Source organism: Saccopteryx bilineata, chromosome 5 (genome assembly GCF_036850765.1).
Source record: "Saccopteryx bilineata isolate mSacBil1 chromosome 5, mSacBil1_pri_phased_curated, whole genome shotgun sequence".
Classification (NCBI taxonomy): Eukaryota; Metazoa; Chordata; class Mammalia; order Chiroptera; family Emballonuridae; genus Saccopteryx; species Saccopteryx bilineata.
Window position 1 is genome coordinate 6,481,017 of NC_089494.1, and position 25,715 is coordinate 6,506,731.

A 25,715-nucleotide genomic window follows, 5' to 3' on the forward strand; every position below is an offset into this window, starting at 1 on the left:
GCTAGTTGGCCCCGGGTGCTGAGGATGGCTCCATGGCTTCTAACTCAGGCACTGAGAAGAGCTCAGATGCTGAGCAAAGGAGCAACGCCCCAGATGGGCAGAGCACCACCCCCTAGTGGGCTTGCCTGGTGGATCCGGTCCTAGACACATGCAGGAGTCTGTCTCTGCCTCCCCTCCTCTCACTGAATAAAAAAAAAAAATAGGCCCTGGCCGGTTGGCTCAGCAGTAGAGCGTCGGCCTAGCATGCTGAGGACCTGGGTTCGATTCCCGGCCAGGGCACATAGGAGAAGCGCCCATTTGCTTCTCCACCCCTCCGCCGCACCTTCCTCTCTGTCTCTCTCTTCCCCTCCCGCAGCCAAGGCTCCATTGGAGCAAAGATGGCCCGGGCGCTGGGGATGGCTCTGTGGCCTCTGCCCCAGGCGCTAGAGTGGCTCTGGTCGCAACATGGCGACGCCCAGGAGGGTCGCAACATGGCGACGCCCAGGATGGGCAGAGCATCGCCCCCTGGTGGGCAGAGCGTTGCCCCCTGGTGGGCGTGCCGGGTGGATCCCGGTCGGGCGCATGCGGGAGTCTGTCTGACTGTCTCTCCCTGTTTCCAGCTTCAGGAAAAAAAAAAAAAATAGAGATAGCATTCTACACCCATTAGATCAGGGGTCGGGAACCTATGGCTCACGAGCCAGATGTAGCTCTTTTGATGGCTGCATCTGGCTCGCACACACATCTTTAATTTAAAAAATGTTAGCCCTGGCCGGTTGGCTCAGTGGTAGAGCGTCGGCCTGGCGTGCAGAAGTCCCGGGTTCGATTCCCGGCCAGGGCACACAGGAGAAGCGCCCATCTGCTTCTCCACCCCTCCCCCTCTCCTTCCTCTCTGTCTCTCTCTTCCCCTCCTGCAGCCGAGGCTCCATTGGAGCAAAGATGGCCCAGGCGCTGGGGATGGCTCCTTGGCCTCTGCCCCAGGAGCTAGAGTGGCTCTGGTCGCGACAGAGTGACACCCCCGAAGGGGCAGAGCATTGCCCCCTGGTGGGCAGAGCATCGCCCCTGGTGGGCGTGCCAGGTGGATCCCCATCGGGCGCATGCGGGAGTCTGTCTAACTGTCTCTCCCTGTTTCCAGCTTCGGAAAAATACAAAAAATAAATAAATAATGTTAAAAATATAAAACATTCTCATGTATTACAATCCATTCATTTCCTACCACTCATGTTCATGGTTGGGGGTGGCTGGAGCCAATCACAGCTGTCCTCCGGGACAACACCAAATTTTTATTGGATAATGTATAATGTAGTACACAGGTCGTTGTATGGCTCTCACGGAATTACATTTTAAAATATGTGGCATTCATGGCTTTCTCAGCCAAAAGGGTTCCCAACTCCTGCATTAAATTATTGATAATACCAGTTGTTAGGAATGTAAAATAATTCTCAGGTGGTAGTTGTGGGATTATAAATTAGAACAGCCACTTTAAAAGAATGGCATGCTAATATTTAATAAACTATGCAACAAAGTATGCTAACAAAAGAAAAAGCAAAATACAAAAGCTTATGAAGATACTGTTAAAGCCCTGGCTGGTTTGCTCAGTGGATAAAGCATTGGCCCAGTGTATGGATGTCCTGGGTTTGATTCCCAGTCAGGGAACACAAGAGAAGCAACCGTCTGCTTCTCTTCCCCTCCCTCTCTCCCTGCTCTTCCTCTTCCCCTCCCACAGCCAGTTACTCGATGGGATCCACCATCGCCCCAGGCACTGAGGATAGCTCAGTTGGTCCAAGAATGTCAGCCTCAGGCCGTAAAATAAAATAGCATGGCTGATTCAAGCATCTGCCCCAGACACTGGACCCCGGTTGGAGCACATGTGGCACATGCGACAGTCTATCTCACTATCTCCCCTCCTCTCAAAAAGAAAAAGATACTGTTATATAATTCATATAAACTTGCAAATAGGTTTATGCTATTTAAGAACACCTACAAAAGGTAGTAAAAGTTAAGAAACAAAATGAATTGACAAATATAAAATTTGGGATAAGTTTCTAACATCAAAGGGATAGAGGGGATAACGGGTGCTTTAATTATACATGCAATGTTTTAATTTTTCAATGTGGTGCTGAGTACATGGAGATTTGTTACACTTTATACTTTTATATACTTGCAATATTTCATAGTTCATTTTAAATGAAAGCAAGTAATGATCACTATAGAGAATCTGAAAACTCAGTGAAGAGAGAAGTACAAGGAGAAAAAATATGAGCCATATTCACTGCTAAGAAAAAACAATGTGCTCCAAGGATGATGACAGCAGTTGCCTCGGAGGAATGGAACTAGGGGAAGTAAGAGTATCTGTTTAATTCTGAGATGTTTTTATAAAAATAAAAAGGAGGGAGGGAACCTTAGGAGAATGGTAAAGATAAGCTCCTACTACAGCACTGTGTCGAAGAGCAAGTGGGGACACCATCAGGAGAAGCTGAGGCCTGGGGCTGCCCGAAGTCCTGCAAAGGACTATAAAGACATAGATGCCAACACTGTAGCCTAAAGAAAAATTCAACAAAACCATTAAAAAACAACCCCCAAATTACTAAGCTTTATTCATAAAAGTAAAAAAGAGGAAACTAATCTACTAATTAATTACATACTTAAAAATATGAAGGTCAAGCATAATACCTATTGGTCAAAAGAGGCAGAAAAAAACAGTATAGGCATAGGAAGTATAAAAATGTGTTTGCATGTATAAAAGTAATACTGCCAAAAAGGAATATGTATTAGTAAAGTGAGACTATTTTTTTCCCCAATGTTTTCATCTCTTTCCACTTTTTTAAAAAACATTTTGTGTATGGACTATTTTGAACATATACAAAAGTATGGAGGACATAAGGAACTCCCATGTACCAACCACCAAGCCCCCAACCAACACACTCTGGCCAATCCTGCTCCTTCTACCACCCATCTAACCCTCCTTTGATATTATTTAAAATATCTGACTTTCAAGGTTTTTTGAGAAAAGCTTTTTTTTTTAATTTTTTTTTTTTTTCTGAAGCTGGAAATGGGGAGAGACAGTCAGACAGACTCCCGCATGCGCCCGACCAGGATCCACCCGGCACGCCCCTGCTCTGCCCACCAGCAGGCAATGCTCTGCCCCTCCGGGGCGTCGCTCTGCTGCGAGCAGAGCCACTCCAGCACCTGGGGCAGAGACTAAGGAGCCATCCCCAGCACCCGGGCCATCCCTGCTCCAATGGAGCCTCGGCTGCGGGAGGGGAAGAGAGAGACAGAGAGGAAGGAGAGGGGGAGGGGTGGAGAAGCAGATGGGCGCCTCCCCTATGTGCCCTGGCCGGGAATCGAACCCGGGACTTCTGCACGCCAGGCCAACGCTCTACCACTGAGCCAATCGGCCAGGGCGAGAAAAGCTTTTAAGAAAAGATGCACCAACCTATTAACAGAGGTTATTACAGATAGTGAAATTACAGTGATTATATTGTCTCTGGCTTACTTGTAATTTCTAATTTTTCTATACAGATAGCCCACTTTTTAAAAGTTGCTTTAAACCACTTCGCTTTCAGAAAAGATCTACATTAGTAACTGTTTTTGCTAACCAAAGAAATCCAAAGAGGATTTTTGTTTTTATGAAAAAAAGGCAAAAAGCAAAATAGCATTCAGCATTTGTTTTGCAATGAGCAGTTAATACTGAGCAGCGACAGCGGCCCCCAAGCTCCTTTCCCAGGAACTACATTCAGTTATCTGAGCATCAGCCATCGTGGCTTTGACCCGTCTTTGAGCATCTATGTTTCACCTCCATTTACTCTGTGCATTAGCAAGATGTGTCCCTAAGGTAACTGCTTTCCGCTTTACACCATTTCAGGCTTATGAAAGGTTTCAAGGAATACACCACTTTTGGATAGTGGGGAAAACCTGTATTGACTTGATAATAAAAATTATTTTTAAAATATTACCAAGAACTAAAACAGGTGCAGCATTACTTGTTATCAACATTTTCAAAATAAACTCTCAAAGTATAGAAGATGTATCAGTTCTTAGAACTTAAAATAGTGATTTCTCCCCAGTCTCCAAATGCCAAGCTATAACAGCCCAAAAAGATTTAGGAATTACATGTAAAAATAAATGCATATAAAAAGGTAAGTTAATAAGAATCGTCAGATAGGAGGGTAACTACAGGAGTCTACATCATTAATCAAACCACCACCACTTGAACAACCAAGAATGTTTAAGAAACTGTTGCAATGTATCTACTTTATATACTGCTTCTGGTTCAAGGTCTGAATGGAAAAAAACTACATTATTATTCACACCACTAAGGAGAGGATCTTCAATCACCAACTTTGGGGAGGGAGAGAAGGGTTAAAAGTAACACTATAATGTGATGGATCCCAAAATTCCATGAGAATTCCATATTAAGGGTCCAAAAACATTTGTAAGAGATTCAAGTCAGTTATTATTATGGTAAATGCTATAACCTAATCCTAGATGGGGTACTGTGAACAGCCAGTATACTTCTGGACCACCTACCTGGTCCATTGATAAAATTAAATTAAATAATAATTTAATAAAAACTACTTTTCAAATAAGTCTATAAACAGCACTCACAAAACAACATTACAGAAGGAAACATACATAAATATAAATGTTTCAACTATATAAAATTGTATAGGCACCTAGACAAGGGCTCGAACAAAAAGTAAATATAGGGGGGTCCTCCAGTTATGACACAGTTCCTTTCCTACAACAATGATGTAATCCAAATTTTGGTGTAAGTAGAAACGCAACCTAGCCCAAGTCACTTACCTATCCTAACACAGTTGTAAAATCAGAATCTAGAACATAAAAACACAACTAAGCCAGAGAAAAAGAAAAAGGACATAAATATACTCTATTGTATACTGTACTGTAATAACAGAAAAAATTATAAAACATGAGTTTAAAAAAAAATGCGACGCTAACGACATAAGCCGAAACAATCACATCTCAATTTTTTTGTTTTGTTTTTCAGATTTTATTTATTCATTTTCTTAGGGGGGGAGAGAGACAAAAAGAGAGAAGAGAGGAGGAGCAGGAAGCATCAACTCCCATATGTGCCTTGACCAGGCAAGCCCAGAAAGTGGAACTGGCGACCTCAGCATTCTAGGTCTATGCTTCATCCACTGCACCACACCACAGGTCAGGCAATTTTTGTAAGTTTTTATAGAAGTGAGCGTCGTAAACCCATAATGTCATGTGGAGACTGCCATAACTCGAGGACCTCCTGTAATCTGTTAGGATGCTGGGACTGTGAGAAGTTTTAATTCCACTATGGTAACGCAACCAGACTAAGAAACTTTTTAAAATAAAGTACGCAATACAGTCATTAACCAAATATAATTTATTCTAGACTAGCATTGTTTTCAACTAGGCACATAAAGCAAAGTCTCAAAAACATGCGTATTTATAAACCATCCAACACCTTTAAAAATATCTTACTACTGTACTAGTTATCCACTATCACAAAGATGAAATTGTGAAAACTCACCATTCAGGCCCAAAGTTCAGTGTCTGTGTTTCCGCTGCCATTCTTTTCCGTACGTTTACAAGATTTTTATAGGTGGAGAAACCTGTTAAAGAGAAAAATCCCCCACACAGTTAGTCAAGGTTAAATGCGGAATGCCAGCCCAGAAGGTGTAGCTAAGGAATGTGTTTTGCTTATACTCCTCTCAACCAGTCACCAGAATGAGATTTTTAAGTCCCTGTCTATAACAATATAGCGGGCAAACAGAAATGAATACAGGGGTGGGTAAAAAATAGGTTTACAGGTTTTGAGTACGAAAACACAGATTTTATTCTTGTATTAGTTACTAATTATTGTATTATTTATTTGTATTACAACAGTAAATCTACTTTAACCCTCCCCTGTATATGTACCCTCACATTCCGATTCCCCATCTTTTTATGTTTATCTAGAAAAGAAGTATGGCAGACGATGAAGCTAGCGAGGTAGGTGAGGACAGACCATGCAGAACACTGGGAACCAAAGCATTTTCTTCTTTCGCCTTAGAGCAATGGGAGTAAATACAGGATCTCAGATTTCCATTTTAATATATATTACTTCCTTGTAATGGCTCCCTCATCAACCATGAGGCACAGCAAAGATTCCTAAAGTAAGGACCCCCCTTACCTATCTCACAGCTTCCACCACAGCTCTCCCCATCTCTGCTGAGCACTTTACACTCGAGTGATTCTTTAAAAAATTATCTTAGACCATCAAGTTAAAGTAATAAACTAATGGATTTCATGAGTAGCCTTTCAAAAGCAATTTTAAAACCTCAGAACTTAAAATGAAATATGTCAGACAGGCAAAGATAAATACTGTATGGTATTACTTGTATGTGGAATCTAAAAAGCCAAACTCAGTAAGCAGAGGAGTGGTTACTAGGGGTTAGGGGCTGGGGGAAATGGGGAGACATTAGTCAAAGAGTTTTAACTTCCAGTTATGAGATTAACAAATTCTGGGGATATAATATACAGCATGGTGAGTATAGCTAACAATACTATATTATATGCCTGAAAATCGCTGAGAGTAGATCTTCAATACTATTCTCTCCACAAAAAGAAAACAAGGAAACCCTGCTCCAGCCCTCGTTATCGTCCACCTACAGATCTCTAGGAGTGCCACACCACCCTTCTGCACCAAGAGTGAAAGTTCAGAAGTCTGAATACCTAGACCTGGGAACTGTACTACCATTTTACAACATAACATGGTTTCCAAAAGAAGCTGTAATGTAAAGATTTCTCTAGAACTCTTAAGAACCTAAGAGTAATAACCCAAATAATTTCATTACTAACTCAAGAGACCTAAATTACTCAGAATGGTGTTCTTTCTGCCTATTCTCTTTTATGAATTAAAGCAGGAAATATAAAAGTTGACTGTTGAGGAAATCTAATTTACATGCTTGAAGAACTGTAATCACTAACTCCAAATTACCCACCCGAGATTGCTTCATCTAAACCAGCGGTTCTCAACCTGTGGGTCGTGACCCCAGCGGGGGTCGAACGACCAAAACACAGGGGTCGCCTAAAGCCATCGGAAAATACATATTTATTATACAATACTTTTTTAAATAAAATATGTATTTCCGATGGCTTTAGGCGACCAGTGTTCTGGTCGTTCGACCCCCGCCGGGTCGAGACCCACAGGTTGAGAACCGCTGATCTAAACCAATTTGAATGAGCCCAGTTCTAATGTACTAGAAGGATTGTCTTACATGATGCCTATGAATTATAAATTAGAATGGAAACTGGGCCTTTTTTTTCTATTGTCCTTTCTAAGGCTGCAGTGAAGTATTAAAATTAGCATAGCCTTCACCACCAATTAAACCCCACCCAGCTAAATGTTGTCAACTTAAAAACCCTAGACTTGTGCCCATTAGAAAACAGCTCTAAATGTTTACAGAAGTCAGTATTTGAACCATACTCTAGATCAGAGGTCAGGAACCTATGGTTCACGAGCCAGATGTAGCTCTTTTGATGGCTGCATCTGGCTCGCAGACAAATCTTTAATAAAAATAATAATAATGTTAAAAATATAAAATATTCTCATGTATTACAATCCATTCATTTCCTACCGCTCATGTTCATGGTTACGGGTGGCTGGAGCCAATCACAGCTGTCCTCTAGGACAACACCAAATTTTTATTGGGTAATCGTAACGTACACAGGTCGTTGTGAGGTCAGGAAGTAAACTTCCCTCCTTTTAATCAAGTAGTCAGCTAGCTAATTGCAGAAACCCTTTTGACAAAGAAGGTGGCTAAAAGAAAAAAAGATGAGGAGTATTGTACTTTCCAGCAGGAATGGACAGAGGAATTCGCCTTTGTGGAGAGAGCAGGTTCTACAGTGTGTCTAATATGCAATGATAAAATTGCATCGATGAAACAGTCAAATATAAAGCAGCACTTTGACACACGACATACTACATTTGCATCAAAATATCCAGCGGGGACAGCAAGAAGAAAGCCTGTCAAAAGCTACTATGCAGAGTGCAAGCTAGTAAGCAGCAACTCCGTGTTTGGACCCAACAAAGTGACTGGAATTCGGCTAACTTTGCTGGTGCTTTAGCAATTGTGAGAAACGGAAAGCCATTCACAGATGGGGAGTATGCCAAAACGTTCATGCTTGATGTTGCCAATGAACTTTTTGACGACTTTTCACAAGATAATCAAACAAATAAAAGACATGCCTCTGTCGGCAAGAACTATTCACGATCGTGTACCATCATGATGGCAAATCAAATTGAGGCAACACAAGTGAAGGACATAAATGCAGCACCATTCTTTTCTCTCACTTTGGATGAGTCAATAAACGTAAGCCATTTATCCCAGTTCAGTGTGATTGTAAAGTATGCTGTCGGTGACACACTACATGAGGAAAGTCTTGCTGTTTTGCCTATGAAAGAGACAAGAGGGGAGGATTTATTCAAGTCTTTCACTGAGTTCGCTAAAGAAAAAAAATCTACGGATCGATAAACTTATTTCGGTGTGTACTGATGGTGCTCTGTGTATGGTGGGGAAAAACAGAGGATTAATAGCGCTTCTTCGTGAACATAAAAAGAGACCCATCCTAAGTTTTCACTGCATCCTACATCAGGAGGCGCTTTGTGCTCAGATGTGTGGCGAGTAGCTTGGTGAGGTGGTGTTGCTGGTCATTCGGGTGGTCAACTTGATTGTTGCCCGAGCTTTAAATGATCGCTAGTTTAAAACACTGCTGGATGAAGTTAGGAATAATTATCCTGGTCTGCTTCTGCACAGCAATGTGCGTTGGTTGTCAAGAGGGAAGATGCTCAGCAGTTTCGCGGTTTGAGCAAAATCCGGACTTTTCTTGAAATGAAAAACATCGAGCATCCTGAGTTAGCTAACACTGAGTGGCTCCTTAAGTTCTACTATCTCATGGACATGACTGAGCATCTGAACCAGCTCAATGTGAAAATGCAAGGCATTGGAAATACAGTCTTACACCTTGAACAAGCAGTGTTTGCATTTGAAAACAAGCTGGAACTCTTCACCGCCAACATCGTTTACTACACTTTGAAAAACTGGGAGAGTTTAAAGATGCATGCACAGCAAGTGACCCTGCTCAAACATCTTGATCTCCAGTGGGCTCCACATCTAATCTCCTGCAGTCATTCAAAGCGCGCTTTGGAGAATTTCGTGAGCACACTCATCTTTTTAAGTTCATCACCCATCCACATGAGTGTGCAGTGGACAGCACCGACCTGAGTTACATCCCTGGTGTCTCCATCAGAGGTTCTGAGCTACAAGCTGCTGACCTGAAGGCCTCAGACATGTGGGTGAATAAGTTCAAGTCACTGAATGAAGATTTGGGAAGACTTGCACGATAGCAAGCAGAGTTGGTGAGCAAACACAAGTGGGGAGAAATGAAGAAACTTCAACTCACAGACCAGCTGATTGTCAAAACTTGGAAGTGCTTCCCATCACATACCACACACTGCAGCATGAGTATTGCTGTACTGACAATGTTTGGCTCTACGAATGCATGTGAGCAGTCTTTCTCGCATCTAAAGAACATTAAGACCAACCTACGATCACGTTTAACAGATGGAAGTCTCAACGCCTGCATGAAGCTTAACCTCACCACGTATCAACCAGACTACAAAGCCATCAGCAAAACCATGCAGCACCAGAAGTCGCATTACTGGTAAAGAAGTACTTTATTCATCATTGGTTAGCAACAGCATAGCAACGTTATTAAAAAGAATTCAGAGACTTATTGTACTTTAAAGGTGTTGGTCTTACATAAAATGCACACATTTACTTTTATTTAGTGTTAAACATATTGTATGGCTCTCACGAAATTACATTTTAAAATATGTGGCATTCATGGCTCTCTCAGCCAAAAAGGTTCCCGACCCCTGCTCTAGATGCTGTGTTACCACCACATTCTTCTGTCTCTCCAGACTTCCTTTTCTTGAAACCATTTCCTTCTTTATCCTCTAAGACCAACACAATAGTTATATTTTTCTATCTTCATTTCCTTCCCATTTAGTCACCATTTCCCAAAAGTTTCTCTTCTAACTTCCTTCAGTTAGAAGGAAGTTAGAAGAGAAACATGTTTTATTTAACTATAAACTCTGTTTAGATATTGTCTTGAAACTTGTTATTTCTCAACCAACACTTTTGGTAGAACTCTGCCTACTAAATCATGGAAGAATAACGGGACATGCAGGGAGTGAGTGTCGTTACAACAAAAGCAAAGAAAAGTCCTCCCACAAATTTCTAATTGCCCCCCATCTCCGGGAAGGCACCCCACCTCTACTGTAAATTAAACATTTGATTCTTTCCTACCATGACCTCTGACTTTTTCAGACATCTGATCCTCCCGGATATCTATCTCATCAACAACTGATCAGGGTACCACTGTTTTCACAATTCACTGGTCAGCCCGGCTCAAAAGCCGAGAATTATCTGAAATTCCCTCTCCTTCTCTATCCCTCATATCCAATCATTTTGTCTCAAATTTGGTCAATTCCTACTTGAAGATTCCTCCTGCAATCTTTCATTAAACTCAAACTTTTGTTAACTCATGTCTGGACTATTAGAATAAAACTTTTAATGGGCTTCCCTGACTCAGCCTCTACTATTCACATCCAGAAAGACCTATCTTCCTAAAGCACTACTCTGGTCACGCCTACTCCTCTTAAAATGGTCAATTAAACCTACTGTGTACCATCAATACTCCTAGTATTTCAAGTTCCCATCAATCTGACAACCCTACCTCCTCGATTCAATCTCTTCCTGTTTTACTTTCAAACTCAAAACCAAGTAACTTTCTCCTCGCCCCTGCATTCCCCTTCTGTGATTCTGCTCATGCCCTTGCCTTCCCTCAGAATGCCTACCCTCTTTCCCTTACAATGGCCTGTATAAAACAAAGGGTCCATTCAAATAACCTACTCAATAGAAGATTTCGAAAACAGAAATCTTCTACTGGGGGGAGTCTAAACAGAGGATGTAGAAATAAAGTGAAATCTACAGATTCAACACCGGAATGGATGCCTTTTCAATTTGTATATAAAGCTCAAAAGGACCCTGGGCTGATATCTCAGTTGGTTATAGCATCGTCCTGATTAGCAAAGGTTGCCAGTTTGACTCCTGGCTAGGGCACATAAAGAAACAGATTGATGTTTATTATCTATCTCTATCTCTCCCTCCCTCTATCTCTAAAATCAGTAAAATTCTTAAGTCATTTTAAAAAAAAGCTCAAAAATGGCACCTGACTTGTGGTGGTGCAATGGGTAAAGCATCGACCCAGAATGCTGAAGTCACCGGTTCGAAGCCTCAGGTTGGCCCGATTCAAGGCACATATGAGAAGCAACGACTATGAGCTGATGCTTCCAACTCCTCTCCCCTTTCTCTTTCTCTCTCTCTCTCTCTCTCTCTCTCTCTCTCACACACACACACACACACACACACACACAGGTGTTTTACCTGACCTGTGATGGCTCAGTGGATATAGCATCACCCTGGAACACCAGTTTGAATCCCTGGGGGTGCCCAGTCAAGGCACATACAAGAAGCAACTACTATGAAATAATGCTTTCCACTCCTCCCATCCCCCTTCCCGTCTCTCTCTCTCTCTCTCTCTCTCTCTCTCTAGAAAAATAAATAAATAAATATCCTTTAAAAAGTACGAAAGGAAGATGAAAATAGGACAGAATTTTGGAAGGAAGGACACTTAATAGTTTTGGACAAAAAATGAGGTGCCTGAAAAGAAATCTAAAAGACCATAATATGGGTCTTGAAGTTCAATGTAGAGTAGGGATGGGGATACATAGATTTTGAAGTAAATCTACCGAACTGCAGCTCAGCAAACACTGTGCAAGAGGATACAGAAAGGAAGAGAGAGAGAGCATGTACCTAGATCTCTATAGCCCTAACTTTTTGCCTAAATTCAAATACACTGACTCTAGCTTGCTGCATATTCGCTATATCAAAAACAGAAAGGAGAAAGAATGAAAATCTTTTGCGAGATTTAAATTTCATCACTAAAGTGAAGATTGATAAAGCAGTGGCCGTTATCACAGAAATCTGTATTTTATATCCCAAAGGCAATGGGAGGCTCTTAAAAGATCTGGGCAATGGGTGACCTCTGGTGGAGCAGTGGGTAGAGCATCAACCGGGAACGCAGAGGTTGCTTGGTTCAAAACCCCAAGCTTGCCCGGTCAAGGCACATACGACAAGAAATCAATCAACAACTAAAATAAAGAAACTGTGAGTTGTACTTCTCGTCCTCTACCCCCTACTCTTCTGTCTGTAAAATCAATAGATAAAATCTTTAAAAAAAAAAAGATTCAAGCTAGAAAACATCTAGGATGAAATCTGCACTTGACAAAGATCATTCAGGATGCCAGGAGAATGAATCTGCAAGTGCTAAAGGAAAGAGGGGCATTAGAAATCCAGCAGATGGTGTGAAGCCGGATCTACAGGGCAGTAGAGGAGAGAGAGGTGATGCTAACTAGATTCACTGACATGAAAAGATGTCAAAATTTATCAAATGTCCAAGGCAGGTTATAGAATACAGAGACTATAATCATATTCAACACGTTTAAAATACATACAGGTTGGGCCTGACCAGGCACTGGCACAGTAAATAAAGTGTCGGACTGGGACATGGAGGACCCAGGTTCGTAGCCCCAACATCGCTGGCTTGAGCACGCTCACCTGGTTTGAGCGCACTCATCTGGTTTGAGCAAAGCTCACCAGGTTGAACCCGGGGTCACTGGCTTGAGCAAGGGGTCACTCTGTCTGCTGTAGCCCCCGGGTCAAGGCATATATGAGTAAAGCAGTCAATGAACAATTAAGGTGCCACAACGAAGAGTTGATGCTTCTTATCTCTCTCCTTTCCTGTCTGTCCCTATCTGCCCTTCTCTCTGTCTCTGTCACACACAAAAAAAATTTAAAAAATTCTATAAAATAAAATACATACAGGTTGGGACAAATGCAGGTCTATAGCTGTTTGTATGGAAAATGACACAATAATTAATAAACAGTAATACAAGGATAAACTCTGTTCCATGTACTCATAAATGTAAACCTACTTTTGCCCCACCCTGTATACACATTGAAACCTGTATAACTTTAGTAACCACTGTCATGCCAAGAAATTCAATAAAAAAATTTTTTTAAATTTATTATTCATTTTTAGAGGAAATGGGGGCAGGAGGGAGCAAGACACATCAATTCCCATATGTGCCTTGACCAAGCAAGCCCGGGGTTTTAACTGGCAGCCTCAGCGTTCCAGGTTGAGGTCTCATCCACTGTGCCACCATAGGCCAGGCTTCAATAAAAAAATTTAAAAACAAAATACATACATGGATATATAGATATGTCACAAGATGTTAATATTTTTACTTTTGAATGGTGGAATTATGGCTAAGTCTTTCCTAATAAGTTTCTAATTTGTATATACAATGAAGATAGTTCTGGTACAATTTTATTTTTAAATGGAAGAATTCAAAAGCCTCAAATGCTGAAGTCAAAAAAGAGAAAGCCAAAAGGTCTTCAGTGGCTTCCAAAATGAAGTCACTGGCGATTGGAAGCACAGTACAGAAGTGTGGTGGGGGACAGGGCCAGCTTTCAGTAGGATGAAAAGTGGCTGGAGGTGAGGAACAGAAGACTAAAGTGACGTCAACTCTTTAGACTCTTAGCTGTGAAAAAGTGAAAAAAATAAGGTCAAGTGGGAAGAGATTTTCCACTTTTTATTTTAAATTAGAATATCCTAATGAAAAAGTAGTAGAATCCAAAAATGAAGACACAATTTAGCAAAAATACAATGGAAATGAAGTCTCTGAGAAGAGTACAAATGGGATTTCAGAGAATAAAAAAGTAATTTTATCTACTGGTGACAAGAAAAAAGTAGATCCAAATGACTTAGGGTGCCTCCAAACTTATTTTATGGGTTTTCTGGGGGCTTGGGGTTAAGAGTCTATGGGCAATTCACATATGGTAGCCTCAATTTTCTCAGATAAAAGAGGCAAATGACAGGGTAAACTTTGAAGGGAATGAAGAAATGCCTACCTACTGTAAAATTTGTGTTTGTTTTTCTTTTTCTTTTTAATTTTTTTTTATTTATTCATTCATTTTAGAAAGGGGAGAGAGAGGGGGAGAGAGAGAAGGGGGAGGAGCAGGAAGCATCAACTCCCATATGTGCCTTGACCAGGCAAGCCCAGGGTTTCAAACTGGCGACCTCAGCATTTCCAGGTCGACGCTTTATCCACTGCGCCACCACAGGTCAGGCAGTGTTTGTTTTTCAAAAAATAAACTTTATTTAGAAATAATAATGAGTTATAGAAATGTTACAAAGATATTACAAAAATTTTCCTCAGTTTCCCCAAATGTAAACATTACATTTGTCTGACTCAGAGTTATGATGAGAGGAATAAGAGGGAAACAGGAAAAAGGGGTGGAAAATTAAAAAATTACTATTGTATTTAGTGGAACAAGAACTAGATAAAATGGAGAGCCAGGGATGGGAGCACTGCTAATGTGTTAAAAAGGTGAAGTAAAAACCCTCCAAAATGCCACAAACTTAAGTTTGAGTCCCAGATAAGATAATTTGTTCGTTATTGAAGTTTGAATGAGAGAAGATGTAAAGGAGAGAGGAAGAGACTAATATAGAGGGAGAAAAGAGAGAGAGAGAGAGAGAAAAGATGGAACAACTTAAAGAAGAAAAAAGAAAAAGGAGGAGAGAGAAAGAGAGAGTTAGGGGTTTTGGATTGCAACCCTCAAAGAGAGAAAGGAGGAGGAAAGAAAAGATAATGGGAGATGTAACACTTATGGGTAGTGTAGTTCAAAGAGAGGCGAGAGTAAGACTGAGAGAGAATTAAATGACCAAATTGGAGTAGAAAAAAAAAATCAAGAATGAAGAAAAGAGACACAGATGAACAAATATAATACAATGGGATAGGTTATAAAATCTGCAGATTATTCTTGATTTTGAGAGGTTGTCGTCTTGCTTTTTCTTTTCTGTCTTTCTGGTCGGTGACTTTGTACCCCGGGTTCTGCCCCTGTGGCACGCTCTGAAAGAGGTTTGCCGTTGATAATTCTCTATGGCGATGTCATGTATTGGGCTTCAGTCTCGTTGGCAGTCGAGGTTCATTAGTGTTTATAGGCTCCAACAGTGAGAGGATCTCTCACTGTGAGAGTGTTCCTGGAGCCTCTCTCCTAGTCTTTCCTTCCACAATTAGAAGCCTGATAATCCAGCTATGGGGTTGCTGCTGCCTCTGCCTGGATAGTAAGAGTCTCAAAGAGCTGGCAACTCCCCACTCTGTTCCCACTCAGCACAGGGCTCTGAGTAAGGCTCAGTCAGTCAGACCTGCCAGCATAATCAAGCGTGGCTTCCTCTCACTCAAAGACCTCTGGCTCTGCCCCTCTGTGGGATAACTTGAGTGCCCACTCCTGAGGCGTTCGGAGGAATCTCTTGCCCACTCTCCGTGCGCACCCACCAGGATGTCAGACCAGACAGGTCACACTTCGAGTGAAATCCCTACCCACACGGAAAAGATCGAGCTTTGGAATTGGCTTTCGCTCTATCCTCGTGCGGCTTTCCCAAGGGGCTAGGGCTACCTGAGATTCCGCTCCTGGCCCGCTCACAGACCTGCTCCTCTGTGGGAAAAACAACGGGCGCCCACCTCTGAGGAGTTCGGAGGAATCTCCTGTCCACTCTTCCTGTGTGCGCACTGACCAGATTATGAGTTTCAGGCGGGACGCCTCTCACTCCGAGAAAGCCCTCTGCCCACACGGAAAAGTTACTGGGTTGGAATTGGCTTTCGCTCTGTCCCCGTGCGGCTTTCCCAGGGCGCTGGGGCTTCCGCTCCTGGCCCGCTCACAGGCCTCTGACTCTGCTCCTCTGAGGGAAAACACGGGCGCCCACCTCTGAGGAGTTCGGAGGAATCTCCTGCCCACTCTGCGTGCGTGCGCACTGACCAGATTATGAGGATCGGGCGGGACGCCTCTCGCTTCGCGAAAGCCCTCCTCCCGCACAGAAAAGTTCCGCCGTTGGAGTTGGCTCCAGCTCCCTCCCTGTGCCCGGTCCCCTCAGGGCGCTGGGGCTCCTAGGAGATGCTGCTTTTTGCCCACACAGAGGCCTCTGACTCTGCTTCTCTGTGGGTTAGCACGGGCGGCGCCCACCCCTGAAGTGTTCGTAGGAATCTCTTGCCCACTAACCACGCCAACCAGGAGATGCAGAAAATGGCTGCCCCACTTGTCTTTCTTTGTCTGGGTTTGGCGCGCGCGTGTTAGCTTGAATTGCCCAGGTTTTTCCACGGCTTGGATCTCCGTGCCACAGCCTGGTTTTGCTGTTTGTACCACAGCCTGGAACTATCCACTCCCTATGCCCGCCTTAGTTTCTATATTCTCAGTTCTCAGTGAAAGCCATCCTGTTTGGATTAGAGAGGAAGGCGGAGCATTTCTTACTCCTTATTTCCCCCGGAGTTTGACCATATATTTAGCCAATCTTTCGCTCAATCCTACCTTCGGGTGTGTTGTGAAGCATCTGAAGACTCCAAGGATAGGTTTTTCTGTTTCTGGTTGAAGAACTTGTTGAGTTTATGGGGAGATTTTCGGTATCGCTTCCTACCGCGCCATCACTGTGACGTCTCTCAACATTACATTTGTCAAAACTAAGAAACCAACAATGGTACATCACTATTAATTGAACTCTAGACCTGATTATTAAGGATTCACCAGTTTTTCCAACACTGTCCTGTTCTGTTCCAGCATCTAATCCAGACACCACTGCAGTTAGTTATAATAGCGCAAAGGCCCAATCAAGATGGGAGATGGTACTAATCTGCCAATTCCATAATCCACTGCTAGACACACGCAAGGAAAATTTCTATCAAAATAGAAGGATAAGATATTTGTAGCAGCTTTATTCATAATGAATGACATTTGGCAATTATGCTCATCAACACAAATGTCTATCAAAAGGTGAATGATTAAACAAATTGTAGCGGAGCTTCAAGGAAGGATGGCAGGCCAGAGAGTGCACTGAAGCACGAACCTCTTGTCATGTACCTTGACTACATACCTCCTCAATCTGACTGTTACCGAGTTATGTAACATCATTAATAAAGACAAATTGATACCATGTTCCTCCTGATCTGATACACTCAGGACATAGCATCATTTATGATACATTCCTGGCAATAACACATAAACTGAACTAATCCTGAAAAACATCAAATAAACTCAAACTGACAGATATAAAATCAATCAACTGTACTCTCCAAAATACGTCATAAGACAGAGCAAGGCTGAAGAACCATCCCAGATTAAGGGAAACTAAAGAAATAAAAAGAGCAAGTATGATTATTAATTCTATCCTGAATCAGTAAAAAATATGTGATAAGAGACAGAAAAGAGACAACTGAAATCAGCTGAATAGGTTGGTGTTATGGGTTAGATAACAGTATTATATCAATGTTAACGCTTATAATTCTGAAATTTTTACTAGTTTATCTAAGAAAATGTTCTTAGAAAATAACACTGAAAGGTTTAGGGAAAAAGAGCATGAGTTCTGTAATGTATTTTCAAATGAAACAAAAAAATGCATACATTTAAAATTACATTTAAAAATTACATGACCTCACCATTATTTATCTTTAAACTTTGCTTATTGTATTTTTTGCCATACAGTCATTTTTCCATGTCATAGAATTTATCAATTTTCACTACAAAGAAATATTGGTGACCAAACTGGATGAAGGGCATACAGAAAATCTTAATAATTTTTATAACTTTTCTGTAAATTTGAAATTATTTCAAAATAAACTTTTATAAAATTGTGGTCTATTCATACAACAAAATACTCAGCAATAAAAAAAAGAACCAACTGTTGATAACAGCAATATTGCATGAATCTCATACATGCTGTTCAGCAAAAGCCAGCCACTGAAGAATATATACTGCATGAACATTATAAAATGTTCACTAGTTCAATAGGTAAAATAATCAATGAAGATGTCAGAAAATTGCTCATCATGTAGTGGGGACTACTACTGACTGTGAAGAGAAGAGGTCATCGTTTCGGAGTGCTAGAAACGTTTGTTATTTTGATCTAGGTGGTGACTGTAGACGTACAGACATATGTCAGATTTTATCCAACTACTCATTTCAGATGTGTACATCCTTACCATATTTAAAAACTCAAATTTTAAAAAGGTTCAAATAAACCATAAATGATTTTGCTAGAAAAAAATAAGCAGTACAATTAAAAAGTATTTTAGTGGCACTCTGGCTGAATAGATTGGTGGGTTAGAGCAGGGGTAGTCAACCTTTTTATCCCTACCGCCCACTTTTGTATCTCTGTTAGTAGTAAAATTTTCTAACCACCCACCAGTTCCACAGTAATGGTGACTTATAAAGTAGGGAAGTAACTACTTTATAAAATTTATAAAGCAGAATTACATCAAGTTAAAGCATATAATAATAATTACTTACTAAGTACTTTATGTCAGATTTTCGCTAAGTTTGGCAGAATAAATCTTTATAAAACAACGAACAAATCTACCTTTTTATTTATACTTTGGTTGCCCCACTACCGCCCACCATGAAAGCTGGAACGCCCACTAGTGGGCGATAGGGACCAGGTTGACTACCACTGGGTTAGAGCATCATTCCAAAGCACAGAGGCTGTTGGTTCGATCCTTTGTCAGGGTACATACAGGAGAGCTCAATGATTCCCTCCCCTCTCAACCTCTTCTTCTCCTGCTAAAATCAGTAAATAAAAAACTTTTTAAAAAGTATTTTAGTGGAGCTCTGGGAGGTTAGGTCGGTCAGAGCGTTATCCCAAAGCACCACGATTTCGAGTTTGATCACTGGTCAGGACACATACAGAAGTGACCAGTAAGCACACAGTTAAGTAGAACAACATATGAATATTTCCTTCTCTCTCTCTCCCTTCCCCTCTCAGTCTCTCTCTCTCTCTCTCTCTCTCTCTCTCTTTAAGATTTTATTTATTGGTTTTACAGAAAAAAGAGAGAGAAGGCAGAAGAATGAGAAGTATCAACTCATAGTTGCTTCACTTTAGTTGTTCATCACTTGCTTGTCGTATGTGCCTTGACCCGGCAAGTCCAGGGTTTCGAACCAGCAGCAACCTCAGCATTTCCATGGTCAATATTAACAATGATAAATCACATTGGCAGTATGTGCTCCTGATACAGTATGATGAAAATGGCACTTTACCTCCACGGCCTTCCTCCCAAAAGCTCATAATCCCAGTCTTATTATGAAAAAAATATCATATTCAAATAGAGAGGCATTCTACAAAATACTTAACTAGTACTCCTCAGAACTGTCAAGACTTACAGGCATCTGACTGGTGGTGGCACAGTGGATAGAGTGTTGACCAGGGACACTGAGGTCCCAGGTTCAAAACCTCTAGGTCGCCATCTTGAGCATGGGCTCACGTGGCTTAAGCATGGGATCATCAACATGACCCCATGGTCCCTGACTTGTGCCCAAAGGTTGCTGGCTTGAATCCCAAGGTAGCTGGCTTGAGCCCAAAGTCACTGACTTGGCTGGAGCCCCCCATCAAGGCATGTATGAGAAACAATCAATGAACAACTAAAGTGCCGCAACGATGAGCTGATGCTTCTTATCTCTCACTCTTCTTGTCTCTGTCTTGCTTAATAAATAAATAAATAAATGTATGTATAAGTTCATTAATTATAATAAGATACCTTAATAATATGTTAATTGGAAAAACTGGTTGTGATATATATGGGAGCGCTCTGTACTACTTTCTCAATTTCTCTGTAAATCTAAAACTAGTTTTTAAAATAAAGCCTACTATAAAATAAGGAAATCTGAGTTGTGATAAAAAGTTAAAGTTTTACATTTTAAAACATGCAGCTTCTGAGTCACACTAATCACATTTCAAGTGCCCAATGGTTTCATGTGGCTACTGGCTCCAGTATTTGGCAGTGCAGATGTACAAATTACTTCCATCAGGGCAGAAAGTTCTGTTGAATAGTACTGGTAGAGATGACTATGTTACAACTAATGGCAACTTACAAACAAATCTCTATCTAAAAATCCAGCACTAAAAACTCTCAATGAAATCTAAAAACCTTCAATAATGTTAATTATTCCAGTTTCTACTTTAAAAAATTTTATATATATATAAGGTCTACCGGAAAGTTCTGTCCGTTTCTATCACAAATTTTGACATGTAAGCACATGTTTATTTGGCGCATGTGTGCCTCTCTATTTTTATCACTTAATGCAGGGGTCCCCAAACTATGGCCCGCGGGCCACATGCGGCCCCCTGAGGCCATTTATCTGGCCCCTGCCGCACTTCCAGAAGGGGCACCTCTTTCATTGGCGGTCAGTGAGAGGAGCATAGTTCCCATTGAAATACTGGTCAGTTTGTTGATTTAAATTTACTTGTTCTTTATTTTAAATATTGTATTTGTTCCCGTTTTGTTTTTTTACTTTAAAATAAGATATGTGCAGTGTGCATAGGGATTTGATCATAGTTTTTTTTATAGTCCGGCCCTCCAATGGTCTGAGGGACAGTGAACTGGCCCCCTGTGTAAAAAGTTTGGGGACCCCTGACTTAATGTATACATACTGATGTAGCAAATTAACTAAAACAAAGTTGATTCACATTAGTCTTATGTATGAAGCGATGGTGTACCCATGGCTACTGATAAAGTTCATTTACGCCACTGTAATTTTTACGAATTTCAACAAGAAAGAAATGCTACAGAAGCATGTCTGTCGCATCCACCATATTCCCCGGACTTAGCACCCTCCGACTATCACTTGTTTTTGTCCTTACAAACTTTTTTGAAGGGCAAAAAATTCAAAAATGAAGAAGATATCAAACAAGCACTGGTTCAATTTTTCGCATCAAAAGATAAAACATTTTTCAAAAATGGGATATACAAATTGCCCTCACGCTGGCAAGAAATCAGTAATAATAATGGCAATTATATTATTTAATAAAGTTTATTGGGCCTGACCTGTGGTGGCGCAGTGGATAAAGCGTCGACCTGGAAATGCTGAGGTCGCCGGTTCGAAACCCTGGGCTTGCCTGGTCAAGGCATATATGGGAGTTGATGCTTCCAGCTCTTCCCCCCCTTCTTTCTCTCTGTCTCTCCTCTCTCACTCTCTCTCTGTCTCTCCGTCTCCTCTCTAAAATGAATAAATAAAAAATTTAAAAAAAATTTTTTTTTAAGTTTATTGACGGTAAGAAAAATTTGTATTTTGTTTTATTCCAAAAACGAACAGACCTTTCCGGTAGACCATACATACATATATATTACCACACAATTATATATATATATATATATATATATATATATAATTTATTTTTATTTATTTATTTTTTTGAGAGAGAGAGAGAGAGAGAGAATAGGCAGGGGGAGAAAGACACAGGAACATTGAGCTGTTCCTGTATGTTCTCCGACCCGGAAATCAAAACAGCAACCTCTGCACTACAGGACGAAGCTCCAACCAACAGAGCTATCCAGCCAGGGCTTAATTTTTTTAATTGATTTTTAAAGAGACAGAGAGAGAGGAAGAAAAGGAGAGAGAAGAGAGGGTGAAGGGAAGCATTTGTTGTTCCACTCAGTCACACATTTTTTTGGCTGTCTCTTTTCTGTGCCCTGACCAGAGATCAAACCCACAACCTTATTGTTTCGGGACAATGCTCTTAACTGACTAAGCAACCAGCCAGGGACACTTTATTTTTTTAATGCTTTAAAAAAAAAATGTAGCATATATATAACCTTAACAGTGAAAACTGCTCCATCCCCCAGAGCAACAATTCTCAAAGCAATGTCTTCCAGTCTTCTGAAACTCCCTCATGGTACCCAAGATGTCAAAATGATTTTTTTTTTTTTTAATGTGCCTTGACCGCGGGCCTTCAGCAGACCAAGTAACCCCTTGCTTGAGCCAGCGATGTTGGGCTCAAGCTGGTGAGCTTTTTTTGCTCAAACCAGATGAGCCCTCGCTCAAGCTGGCGACCTCGGGGTCTTGAACCTGGGTCTTCCACATCCCAGTCCGACGCTCTATCCACTGTGCCACCGCCTGGTCAGGCAAAATGATTTTAAAAATAATACTAAGGTATTATTTGCATTTTTCACTGTGTGGGCACTGTGGCTGATCATGCAAAGTAGTGATGAGTAAGGCTGCTGGATCCTTAGAGCCATTTAAATTAACAGTACCAGTCATTGTATTCTTTTTTTTTTTTTTTTTTTTCCTGTATTCCTCTGAAGCTGGAAACCGGGGAGAGACAGTCAGACTCCCGCATGCGCCCGACCAGGATCCACCCGGCACGCCCACCGGGGGCGATGCTCTGCCCACCAGGGGGGAGATGCTCTGCCCCTCCGGGGCGTCGCTCTGCCACAACCAGAGCCACACTAGCGCCTGGGGCAGAGGCCAAGGAGCCATCCCCAGCGCCCGGGCCATCTTTGCTCCAATGGAGCCTTGGCTGCGGGAGGGGAAGAGAGAGACAGAGAAGAAGGAGGGGGAGGGTGGAGAAGCAAATGGGCGCTTCTCCTATGTGCCCTGGCCAGGAATCGAACCCGGGTCCCCTGCACACCAGGCCGACGCTCTACCGCTGAGCCAACCGGCCAGGGCCAGTCATTGTATTCTTTTTCCCTTTTTTAAGCGAGAAAGAGAGAGAGAGAGAAAAGATAATAGCAAAGGAAAGATGAGAAGCATCAACTCGTGGTTGTGTCACTTTAGTTGTTCACTGATTACTTCTCATACGTGCCTCTTGATCGAGGACACCAGCTGAGACAGCAACCCCTTGCTCAAGCCATGATCTTGGGTTCAAGCCAGCACCTTGGGCTTCAAGCCAACAACCTTTGGGCTCAGGCCAGTGTCCACGGGATCACGTCGATGATCCCATGCTCAAGCTGGCCACCCCGCACTCAAGCAGATGAATCTGCGCTCAAGCAAGATGAGCCCACATTCAAGCCAGCAACTTCAGAGTTTTGAACCTGGGACCTCAGTGTCCCAGGTCACTGAGCTATATCCACTACGCCACCACCGGTCAGGTCTAGTCCTTGTATTCTTGATCACTACTGCCATATACTTACAGGAGAAAAAAAAGCCAGTTTTACTTAAGAATGTCCTTGAAGCCTGACCTGTGGTGGCACAGTGGATAAAGCATTGGCCTGGAATGCTAAGGTCACTGGTTCAAAACCTCAGGCTTATCTGGTCAAGGTACATATGAGAAACAACTACTGTGAGCTGATGCTTCCTGCTCCTGCCCCCACTTTCTCTCTCTCTCTCTTTAAAAAAAAAAATCAATAAAGAATGCTCTTGACAAAGCAGTAAGAACTGTTGCTTTTATTAATCTTGTCCTGTGTACACACCTTTTTAACATTCTATGTGATGAACTGGGAACTATGCAAAGCCTGTCTGCTGCACACCACAGTCCTAAAGAAAGGCACTTAGGAGACCTTTCTTTAAGATAATAAAATAAACTCAACTAGCTGCTTTTTTCATGGAACATCATTTTGACTTAAAAGAAGAGATGACATACAATTATTATTTAGACCTGCGTATTTAGCAAACATTTTTTTCAAAAATGAAGTGAGACTGTCATTTCAAGGAAAACAATTGACAGTACTTTTGGGGAAACTTCTATTAACCACCATGAGATTTACAGGTTTTCCAGTACTAAGACTTTCTCAATATTTGGAAGGCTTTTTTTTCTTTTTTTTCTTTTTTTTTGTGACAGAGGGAGGGACAGATAGGGATAGACAGACAGGAAGGGAGAGAGATGAGAAGCATCAATTCTTCGTTGCAACACCTTAGTTATTCATTGATTGCTTTCTCATATGTGCCTTGACCAGGGGGCTACAGCAGAGCGAGTGACCCCTTGCTCGAGCCAGTGAACTTGGGCTCAAGCTGGTGAGCCTTGCTCAAACCCGATGAGCCTGCACTCAAGCCAGTGACCTCGGGGTTTCAAACCTGGGTCCTCTATATCACAGTCCGATGCTCTATCCACTGCGCCATCACCTGGTCAGGCTTGGAAGGCTTTTTTGATAGGTGTTGATATTAATGAATGTGATTTTTTTTGATAATATATAATATCAAACATCTATTAGGCACTTTCCCTCTCAGAAGCACGCCCACCCCTGACCCTTCGTCCCCACTAGGCCCCAGGCGTGTTCCCTCTGTCTCTCCTGACCTCTAAAGACCCTTCTTTTGCTTCTGTAACTTGTTTCCCAGCTGGCTCACTTCTACTACCTCTGTAACTTTTAAATCAACTTTCTCTCATAATTTGAAAAATTATAATAATAAAAAATATATATCCATTGTGCCAGACCAATAGATTTTAATTTAAGAGTACAAAAGGTGTATTGATATAACTCAAGATTTCATATTGCAATGAGCCTTTAAAAACTACTACTTGTTAAATTTCAGTTTAGTATCAAAGAATATCTCTAATTATCTGAAAAAAATTCTTAAAATACTCCTTCCTCCCTTTTCCAACTACATACACATATCTTGGTGAAGATGAGTTTCCTTCATATACTTCAACCAAAGCAATAAACAACAGACTGAATGCAGAAGGAGATAAAAGAACCCAGCCTCCTTCTATAAAGCAAGACACAAAAGCCATTTGCAAAAACAGAACAATGCCATGCTTCTCACCAAACTTTTTAGAAATGTTTTAGAAAACGAGTATTCTCCCTCAAAAACATTTACTTTAAAATAAATTAATAAATCATTTTTGCCTGACCTATGGTGGCACAGTGGATGGAGTGTGGACCTGGAATGCTGAGGTCGCTGGTTCAAAACACTGGGCTTGCCCGGTCAAGGCACATACAAGAAGCAATCAATGAAAACTAAAGTGAAACAACTACAAGTTCATACTTCTCGTTACCACCCACCTCCTCTCTGTGTAAAATCAATAAATATAATCCTCTAAAAACTAAAAAAAAAAAATCATTTAAAATTTCTCAATATAATAAATACTGTATAGATGTAACTGAAAAAAAAAAAGCTCTTTGGCGTTCTCTAACTTTTAAGAGGGTAAAGGAGTTCTAAGATCCAAAAGTTGAGGACATCTATCTCAGAGAAAAAGGTAAATATGACAAAAGGAATAATTTCATTAGCTTAGAACAAACAAACAAACCCAGAAAACTGGAAAGCATATCAAGGAGCATAAAATACCAATGACAAGAACACCATGATCCAAAATGTAAAACTTATTCAAAAATTATCTAGAGTTTTAAAAATGTATCTTTTCCAAGGACAGAGAGACTTTTAACTGCCTCTGCCACTAGGCTTTAAGCCCCAAGAAGATAGACCCTTCTATGACTTTTTTTTTTTTTTTGAGACAGAAAGGGAGAGAGATAAGAAGCATTAGCTCATAGTTGTATCACTTTAGCTGTTCATTGATTGCTTCTCATCTGTGTGAGGAAGGAAGATCAAGCCAAGATAGACCCCTTGCTCAAGCCAGTGACCTTCGGCTTCAAGCCAGTGACCTTTGGACTCAAGCCAGCGACCTTGAGACCATGTTGATGATCCTACGCTCAAGCCCATGACCTCATGCTCAGGCTGGCAAGCCTGTGCTTAAGCCAGATAAGCCCGCACTCAAGCCAGCAACCTCAGTGTTTCAAACCTGGATCCTCAGAATCCTAGGTTGATGCTCTATCCACTGAGCCACCACCAGTCAGGTGGCCCTTTTATGTTTTACTCACCACT

At 41.4% G+C, this 25,715-nt stretch overlaps 1 protein-coding gene across 5 annotated transcripts in view; it reads right to left on the bottom strand.

The window, feature by feature from the left end:
* Window positions 1-25,715, bottom strand: part of GIGYF2 (GRB10 interacting GYF protein 2) — a 138,427-nt gene that overhangs the window by 103,029 nt on the left and 9,683 nt on the right. For 4 of the 5 annotated variants that reach the window (XM_066233498.1, XM_066233499.1, XM_066233497.1 and 1 more), the window contains exon 3: window positions 5,504-5,585. In XM_066233498.1, the coding sequence (XP_066089595.1) occupies window positions 5,504-5,544 (41 nt within the window). In that variant the 5' untranslated portion in view covers window positions 5,545-5,585. Of the gene's footprint in view, window positions 1-5,503; window positions 5,586-21,007; window positions 21,180-25,715 lie in introns of all 5 variants that reach the window. The other variant, XM_066233496.1, reaches the window with a different exon arrangement.